The following is a 9567-nucleotide window of genomic DNA, read 5'->3' on the forward strand; positions in this document are numbered from 1 at the left end:
CCCAGACCCTCCACTCCATAATAGGCAGAGCCAAGTACATTTCTTCTGTACCCCACACATATTGATAACAACCCTTTCTGTACCAGGCAGTCAACCCTAGCTGTATCTATAACAACCCACGTGGTGGGCTGCCCTATTTCAGCTGATATGCTCGGCAATTCCAAACCCACATCTGTGGCTGAACAGCTGAGAAAAAAGAATAGCTATTCTCTCAAATTTTCAAATGGGTAGAGTTCCTGCAGGGCTATATGGACTTGGGTATATGTCTGTGAGTTCACATTCAGAGTGTATACTTAGTATAACCACCATGTCTTGGAGAGATTTGGGGAACGTCATTAACCTGACTAACAGGGTAGAAACAGTGTTACCCTGCCAATTTCAAATTCTCAATTCCTCACCAAACAACCCTAAGGGAAGAATTCCAACTGACACTACCTAGGGTCATAAGATGTGGTAGGTATCCCTTCCTACAGGAAGAATGAGGGAGGAAGACTTCAAAGACGGTAGAAAAACTTCACTCATTCAAATCTACTATTTAGTAAGCATCAAGACCCTAAGTGATAATGATCCCTGGCTACCTCCCTGACTTCTTTTCTTACTATGCTCCCTTTCTTTAACTGCCACACTAGCTTTCTTGTTATTCTTTGAACATCCTAGGGGGGCACCTGGCTGGCTCACTTGGGGGAGCATGCAGCTCTTGATCTCAGGGTTGTGAGTTCGAGCCCCATATTGGGTGTACAGATTACTTAAAAATAAAATCTTTAGGGGCGCCTGGGTGGCTCAGTTGTTGATTAAGCATCTGACTCTTGATCTCAGCTCAGATCTTAATCTCAGGGTCGTGAGTTCAAGCCCTGCATTGGGCTCCACACTGGGTATTGAGCCTACTTAAAAAGAAAAAAAAAGAACACACTAAGATCTTTGCTCTTACTATTCCCTCTGCCTACAATGCCTTCCCCCAGCTATTCACATGGCTCTCTCCCTCACTTCACTCAGGTCTCTACTCAAATGTCACCTCCTCACAGAACCCTTCCTTAACCATCTGATCTAAAATATAATAGCACACCCGCCCTCTCTCTCTCACCTCCATCCCCTTACCCTGCCATTTTCTTCACAGCACTTGTTACTACTAGAAATATGAAGATGAGTAAGTCATGTCCCATGCTTCTTCAAAGGAACTAACTAGCAGCGGAGGTTAGCCACACCACAAGAGAAAGTTCTACAGCTTCATGTATTTCCCAGTTTCCTATGGCAAGTAAAAAAAAGAACAAGTCACTTCTAACTTGAACTGCCAGCTGCTACAATATTGTAATATTAAAAATTATAAAAAAGGCTAATTACTGGTCATAAGAGACAGACCTGGTTTCAAAATCTGGCATTGCTATTTGTTTGCTTGGTAACTTTTTTTAAAGATTTTATTTATTTATTTGAGAGAGAGAGAGAGTGCGAGAGCACAAGCAGGGGGAACGGCAGAGGGAGACAGAAAGGGGGAAGCGGACTTGTCCCCTGAGCAGAAAGTCTGACTCAGGGCTCGATCCCAGGACCCTGGGATCATGACCTGAGCTGAAGGCAGACACTTAACCGACTGAGCCAACCAGGTACCAGTTTGCTCAGTAATTATTTAAACTTTCTCAGTCTGTTTCCTAACCCATAAAAAGAAATAATATTGGTAATTCCTTAACAGAGTTGTTAAAAAATTAAGTAAGATAATGCATATAAAGCACTTTTTGCATTGCCTGGCACACAGTATGTACTCAAATGTTAGCTATTAGTGTTATTAATGGTTGATTCCAATGATCCTTTGAGCCCGATACCCAACCAACAGGTAAATCCTATTCAATTGTGTCACCAAAGAAGCCTATCCTTTCCTTCCTTTTCATTTTCACAGTTCCTAACTGGTGTCTCTAAATCCAGTCTCTCCCTTCCAATGCAATTTATACATTTCTAAAGAACTAAATCCAAGGGCTATCTGGGTGGCTCAGTCAGTTAAGCAGCTGCCTCCAGCTCAGGTCATGATCTCAGGGTCCTGGGATATAGCACCACATCAGGCTCCCTGCTCAGGGGGGACCCTGCTTCTCCTTCTACCCCTTCCCCCACCCCACTCATTCCCTCTTCTCTCTCTCAAATAAATAAAATCTTAAAAAAAAAAAAAAAACTAAATCCAGCCCCCTTAGTTTAGCACTTAAAGTCCTTCATGTTTGGGCCCCAACTTACCTTTCCAACCCAATTTTCCACTACTTTCTAGAGTCCACCCCTCTAGCCAAATTAAATCATTCTACTTTTCCATATATACTCCATGCTTTCCCACTACCACGTCTTGTTCATTTTATTCCCTCCTCTTCCCTTCTTTACTGTCAAAAGTTCAAATCCTTTCCACTATTTTTCAGACCTAGCTCAAATGCCACAATGCCTTTCTAGATCATTCCCAAGTGAAAATGATATCTTTCTCCCCCAAATACCTACTCGATGTTGCTTTATCTCTTCTGTAGTACTGAACCCTTTCAACTTTATATTTCAGTCGATATGTATGCCACGGACTCCCTGTTGAAAGAATCCATGCCATGCCGGTTCCTATACTCAGTATATGAGTATGCCTAATACTCAAACAAATATATGTAGAATGAATATTTCACAAACAGACACTAAGGTTAGATTTAGCCTCAACGATAAACTCTCAGCCTTGAACCAGAATCTTCTGACCTAACTGGTACTACAGTTCCCTCACAAGAGGAGAAATTGGAACACAAAGTACTATACTTTCCAACCAGTGGTCACATTAATTTTTTTAAATTTTTATACATAACAGGCCACATAGTCTTCCTTCCACTTCCAATTCACCCAGTCTCACACTCTTCATTAGAAATTTTCCCCTTCTTTATATAGAACATAATTATAATTCAAGACCAACTGAGTTCTACCTATTCAAAGTATATCCAAGCTCACAAAAACACAATAATAAACAAGGATGCTGATTATCATTCTTTCCAAGTAAAGTTGTGCCACTGACCTGTTTATAAGGCTCTGTGATGATTTTCAGGCACAAGAAACTGCCTGTATTTGACTCAATCAGCTCAGTCAGTCTTACTCAGACCCTAATGGGGGGGGGGGCTAGTTCTAAGACAAGCAATGACATTCTGAAATCCACCACCAACTCTAACATGTCTTACTTGCTATGTGATTGTGGCCAAGTCCCTGGGCTTCTCTGTGTATGAGATTTGTTCAAAAAAGCTGCTAAATAGGTAAGGAATGCAGAAGCTTCATCAGCTTGAAACCCAAAAATATGTGCAAATCTTTTGCTACAAAAGACAAAACCATGTAAATGGGAATGTTTTCGGTGAACTCTCTTTATTAAAACAGAAGTCATCTCACCCCTCAAATACATGTCATTGTATCTGATTTCCAAATTCATTACAGGAAGAGCTGGGTATTAAGTCACCCAAACACATGCAGTCTCCACTTCCCTTAATTGAAAGCTGATTTCCAAGGAGCAAAAAGCTGAGCAGAATGTAACTTAAAGTCTAGATCGGTAAACAACTCCCGATCCAAACTGGCCAAAGAGGAAAGAGAGGTGGGTGGGGGTAAGGCAGATGACAGGAAAAACTCGGCTGACCACAGCGCCAAGTGAACTCACTCACTGCTCCCGAGATGACACACACACCCCTCCACCCTAGGGCTGTCAGGACTGCTGCTTTGGCCCCCATACCATGAGGGCAGTACACCTGAGAAGAAACTCAAGCTTCAGCTGGGGCTCGGGACCCTCGGGGAGCCTGGGCCTGACAGACTCGAGGATGGCAGCCGCCGCCCCCACAGTGGAGAGCCCGAGACGGCCTCAGGTGTGGCTTTGGCCGTAGCCTCGGCTGGGCTCCGCATCCCGGCAACCTCACCCAGGCCTGTCCCCGGAATGGCCTTTGCCCCCCAGCCCTGTCCCCAGCTCACTGGCTTGGCTGATCCGCTGGATGTTGCCACTGCACGTCTGTATGATGCTGTTGAAGTCCCGGAGCTGGGGCCCAGAGGACCCCGGGTTCCGATACATGTCTAAGGGACCGTAGGACATGACGAGGAACTGAGACCAACTCGCCGTGCACCGCGCTCCTACCGGAAGCAGCAACCAGACTGCACCCGCAGCCTGACGGAGAAACCGAGAAGAGAAAGGGCGGGGGAAGGGGCTAGGGCTGCGTGCGCACTGGCCCTGCCCCCACGCCGCGCGCACGCGTCCGTCCCGCCCCGCCCCACAGTGCGCAGGCGCCGCTGGAACCGGTGCCGGGGACAGTAGCTTAGAGACCCGACGCATCGGCCTTGGGGAAACGGGGCGGGGCGCTGACATCACACGGTTGGGGCTTGGATTGGAGGAGCTGGTGTGGTAGTGTTGTTTCTCGCGGAGCGCGGTGACAGGAGGCAAGAATTTTCTATTAGCATAAAATTGTACCAGATGATCTCAGCCCTAACATCCTATTCTGTTCTATTCTGAGAATTCAGGCCCAAATATGGGAGAATTCGACAACCCTGAAAGTCAGATAGGTAACCATCTCCTGAAATTCCTCTCTACTTCCATCCTGAAGGGCTTTGATAGTAATTGCGGAGCACTTTCATGGTTTACAGACCGCTTTCATTTCTCCTCCACCCCTCTTCTAATCTAAACAATAAAGCGATGATAATATTTATTGAGCACATACTATGTATGAATCTTCACTGCAATTCATTTGTTCATAAGCTCTATCATAGCAAGGGACAATGTTCCAACTATATTTTTACGTTCAGAATAGATAATGGACAATCGGTTTTTTAAATGTTGAAGCGAAGTAACTCGACAAAGCAAGAGTTATTTTCCCTTTTACAAAACTGAGAAAATTAAGACCACGGTGGTTAATTTGCTTTTCTGAGATTTGACTGCAAAACCCAAACATTAAGCTAACTCCATCCTCATCTCCCTACTTCCCTAAAACTCATTCTCATGTTACCAAACTCATTTTCCATCTAAATCCTTCCCAAATAGCCTCTTCATTTACTGTATATCCCAAACCAGGATTTTTTTTTGGAGAACTAGTCTCTCAAATGTCAAAAGTCATTCCCTTGAGGGTGGGGGAAAAAGTCATTCCCTAGAGGGTGGGGGGGAAATCATTCCTCAAGTAATTTGGAGTGTATGACCTCAATGTTCCCATAGAAGACTGCATTTGGTGAGCTTATCGTAAATGGACAGACATGGGTAGGATTTGGGTTTGGGAAGAGATCTAGATAAGAAGTGAAGGGGAAACTAGCAGTGTTTGTTTCCTGTGTTCTCCACCCAGCCCCACCCCAGCCTACTCTGCGATCTCTGGGGAATGGCAAGAGAGGAAGCAGTTTGCCTGTTTGGGAGGAGACCCCAAATGAGTGAATGAGCCTTAGAGATTTTGTAAGCAAAGCTATTTCTATTTTCGTTGTGGCATTTTTTTTTAAGAGCATTTCTTTCTCTATAGAAAGGGATAGATGACATTTGAGGGCTCTCATTCTGGTTATTAAAATGCTACCATTTCTTAGAATCTATAGTTTTATGTCAAATCTTATAGCTAATCATGTAAATTGTACTTTACCTATAAAATAGTCTTTTTTCATTTACACTTGACTCTATTTAGAGCAAAGTTCAGTAAAGGTATTTTTCTCCTAGGAGTTGAAGACATGGGGTTTTGTTATTATTGTTTTCTTTCTCCATCTAGAATAAAAAGTGGTTTTCCATCTGTGCCTTGTGCTATTTTGTGCTGTCATAGGTATACATTTGTGTCTTGCAAATACCAGATGTCAGATGAACATTTATTATATTTATACATGAATGATAAAAAAAAACTACCATTTCTTAAATGCCGATCCAGTGTGTGAACACCTTTTACAAACCTTATGGGTACCCCCCAAGATAAAGCCTATCTGATAAAAACCACCTGTGGTCTGACAAAATTAAGTTTATTAAGTAATGCTGCAAGGGAGACTGCACACCAGAGGTATCATGGGGCATCTCACCAAGCACAGGAGAAGATAGAATTATCCTAGGATTTGGGGAAAAGATGGAGTGTAGGTAAAATTTTAAAAAAAGCAGTGTTTTGATAGCCTCAAAGCATGCTAGGCTACATGTAAGGGGATTATCATCAGGCCTGAGCTAACAAGAGGACTCAGGATCTTGTTTCCTTGGAAACTACAACGTGAAGATAAATGTGGAACGTTGTATCTGGAAACCCCTTATCTGAAGCTTTGCACCTGGGTGGGAAATTGAGGCTGCTCCTCTGTGTCAAAGTAACTCAAATCCTCCAGGCAGGAGTGGAATATTCCATTCTTATTGATATTTCGAATAGCAAATATTCTGAAAATCTGTGATTTTTCTCAGCGTTGTGTCCTTTTGTTAATTGACAAAAACAGTTTTCATGGTTTGCACCCATCAATGTGAGATTAGCTCCTTGGTAACAGATAAGGAATCTGGTGTTCTCTAGAGGTCCTGGGTACTTGCCCAGCGCTATGACAACTATTAAGTTGCAGAGCTGTGATTCATACATATTCTATGACCCAGCGATTCTACCCCTAACTAAATATTCAACTGATATGAATACTTATGTGTTCCAAAAACCAAGTATAGGAATGTTCATAATAGCATTTTTTAGGACTAAGCAGCATTTTCTGTATTATTTTTATTGAGTTATAATTGACTTACAATACAATGTCATGTAGGGATGTTAGGTGTTCAATTCAATGAATTTTGACACTTGTATACATCCATGGAACTACCACCCATATCAAGATATAGACCTTTTCATCATCATCCAGGGAAGTTTCCTTGTGCTGTTCTCCTTTCTATCACATATTTTATAGGGAAAAAAAAAAGGAATGTAGCAAATGGGTCAAGGTTGTACAAAAACACCAACGAACTGCAGGTTTGTACACGTTGCTCTATCAAGCTGTGCTCCTTTCTAATCAATTTCTTTCATCCCCAGAAATCACTTTCTAATTTTTATCACTACAGATTTGTTTTGCCTATTCTTAGACTTCATAGAGATGGAATTATATTTTACGTATTGTTTAGTGCTTGGCTTATTTCAATTAGCATAATATTTTTGAGATTTATCCATTATGTCACATGTATCAGTGGTTTGGTCTTTTTTATTGCTGAGTAGTATTTTATCATATGAAAATACTATAATTTGATTATCTATTCTCTTATTGATGGACATTTGAATTGTTTCCAGTTTGAGGCTATTACAATGAAGGCCAGAGCAGCATTTCTTTTTACTAATTCCAAAGTGGAAACAACCTGAATGTCCATCAACAATAGGATGGATAAATTGTAGTAGTATTATAGAACACAAAAATAAATGTTCTACTGCTATGTAAGCAATGCAGGTGAACTTATCCAAACATAATGCATTGTGGGTGCCTGCCTCGCTCAGTCAGTGGAGTATGTGACACTTGACCCTTGATCTTAAGATCGTGAGTTCAAGTCCCATGTTGGGCATGGAGCCTACTTAAAAAAAAAAGTAACAAACATAATGCCTAGCAAAAGAAGTCAGAAAAAATTGAGTACATTCTGTATTAATCCATTTTTATTAGATTCATAACCAGCAAAATTATTTAAAGTAAGGATAGTATGTAGTTAATTTGAGAGAGGTAGTAACTGGGAATGGGCACATGAGGTGAACTTCTGGGGTGCTGGTGGCAGTCCTCTTGATTCGGATGGTGATTACATAGGTGTGTTTACTTTGTGAAAATTCATCAAGTCATATACATGTGATGTGTCCTCTTCTGAAGTATGCTATACGTCAGTAAATAAGTTTCATATTTTAAAAAAATAAAGTATCATTTTATTACCAATATGGCAAGTTTTTCTTGGGAATGGTAGGGAAGGGTCAATGGAGATATTCACTTAAGTTTCAATGAAGAATGCATTCAAATGAGCACTCTGGATGTATTGCTCATGGGAATGCAAAATCATATAGCCACTTTGGAAAACAGTTTGGTAGTTCCTTAGAGAATTGAACGAGTTTGCCATACAATCCAGCAATTCCACCCCTAGGTGTTTTACCCAAGAGAAATGAAAACACATGTTTCTATAAAGATTTGTACATAAATGTGTAAGGCAGCTTTATTCGTAATCAAAAGCTGGAAATAACTCAAATATCCATCAGTTACCGAATAAACAAATTGCCGTATATTCATACGATGGAAAACTATTCAGCTATAAAATAAAGGAACAGACTACTGAAACATGGAATGAGTTACCGAGACATGCAAATACATGGACAAATCTCGAAAGCATGTGCTAAATGAAAGAAGTCAGACACAAAAGCCTGCATATTGTATGATTCCATTTATGAGACATTCTGGAAAAGGCAAAGCTACTGGGCTAGAAATCAAATTAACGGTTGTCAGGGGCTGGAGTTGGGGGGAGGGGATTAACTACCAAGGGGCATAAGGGAAGTTTTGAGGTTGATAGAAATGTTTTATATCTTGATTGTGGTGATTACACAACGGTATACATCCATCAAAACTCTTTGATCTATATATGAAGATGGGTAAATTTTGCTGTATGCAAACAATATCTTATTAAACTTAAAGAAAATGACACTCTAAGAACCAGTGTGATGAAGTGGCATGCACGAGGTGGGTGGTTTGGAGTCAAAAAAAGGATTTACCAGTTGTGGGTTGCATGAATGTTCTGAGGGCCTAAATGTGATCTTCGGATAAGGTAACAATGGAAGCCAAAAACAAGTGAACATCCACGGTTATTCTAATTTATGACTCTATTACTTTCCCTCTCAGGAAATAGAAAATGTAGATTCTGTAGAAGTCACGCATAAAAATTGCTTACAAAACCTAGTGCGTACTATGTGCCAAGCACTGTTCTAACGACTTCTACAGATATGACTTAATCTTCACAACAACCGTAAACTAAGGAGAGACAGAACTCAAGCCCAGGCAGTCTGACTTCAGAGTTAACCGCGGCATGACACCAGTATCACTTTTCATGTAGAGTTGGTAATCTGTTGCAGTGACAACCTGGCAAACACTGGTAGGGAAAGTAGTCACTGATACCAGGAAGAGCTGAGGAATATGAACTACTTTCCCCAAACTGACAGCTTTCATTTCTGGCTTCCAAATCTAGAGGTTCACATCGTTTTTACTCAGTCCTATAGGCCAAAGGGCAATGCGGTAGCCGGCCTGCAAGACAGACCCCAGTGATCCTTACTTCCTGGTATGTACCCACGTGGGAGGCACCATTCCACCTCGAATAGTGTCAGTAATTTGACCTCTGTAACCAGTAAGGTATTGCAGAAATGATGGAGAGCCACATCTGAAGGTAGACCATTGCAGCTTCTGCCTTGCTCTCTTGGATTTGGTTTGGTTCCAGAATCTAGTCCCTATGTGGCAGATTCTATTTTTTAAGTTAGCCACAATAGCTTCCATCCAACATGCTCTTCTACTTTGTCATCCTCTCATAAAGAGAACGGATCTATGTCCCCTGCCCTCAAGCCTGGATGGGCTTCTGACTGCTCAACCAATAAAGTACTGCACAAGTAAGGTAATGTGACTTCTGAGGACAGGTTGGAAGATGTATTC

At 41.6% G+C, this 9567-nt stretch overlaps 1 protein-coding gene across 3 annotated transcripts in view; it reads right to left on the minus strand.

Annotated features, from left to right (window-relative positions):
- STX12 (syntaxin 12) overlaps positions 1–4158 on the minus strand; it is a 35788-nt gene extending 31630 nt beyond the window's left edge. The window contains exon 1 of one of the 3 annotated variants that reach the window (XM_073903112.1): positions 3934–4158. In XM_073903112.1, coding sequence (XP_073759213.1) covers positions 3934–4051 — 118 coding nt within the window. In that variant the 5' untranslated portion in view covers positions 4052–4158. The remainder of the gene's footprint in view (positions 1–3933) is intronic. The other 2 variants (XM_025856729.2, XM_073903113.1) reach the window with 2 other exon arrangements.
- Between the last annotated feature and the right edge of the window lie 5409 nt (positions 4159–9567).

Source organism: Callorhinus ursinus, unplaced genomic scaffold (assembly GCF_003265705.2).
Source record: "Callorhinus ursinus isolate GAN/ISIS: 27379988/994484 unplaced genomic scaffold, GSC_fseal_2.0 scaffold18, whole genome shotgun sequence".
NCBI classification, from domain to species: Eukaryota; Metazoa; Chordata; class Mammalia; order Carnivora; family Otariidae; genus Callorhinus; species Callorhinus ursinus.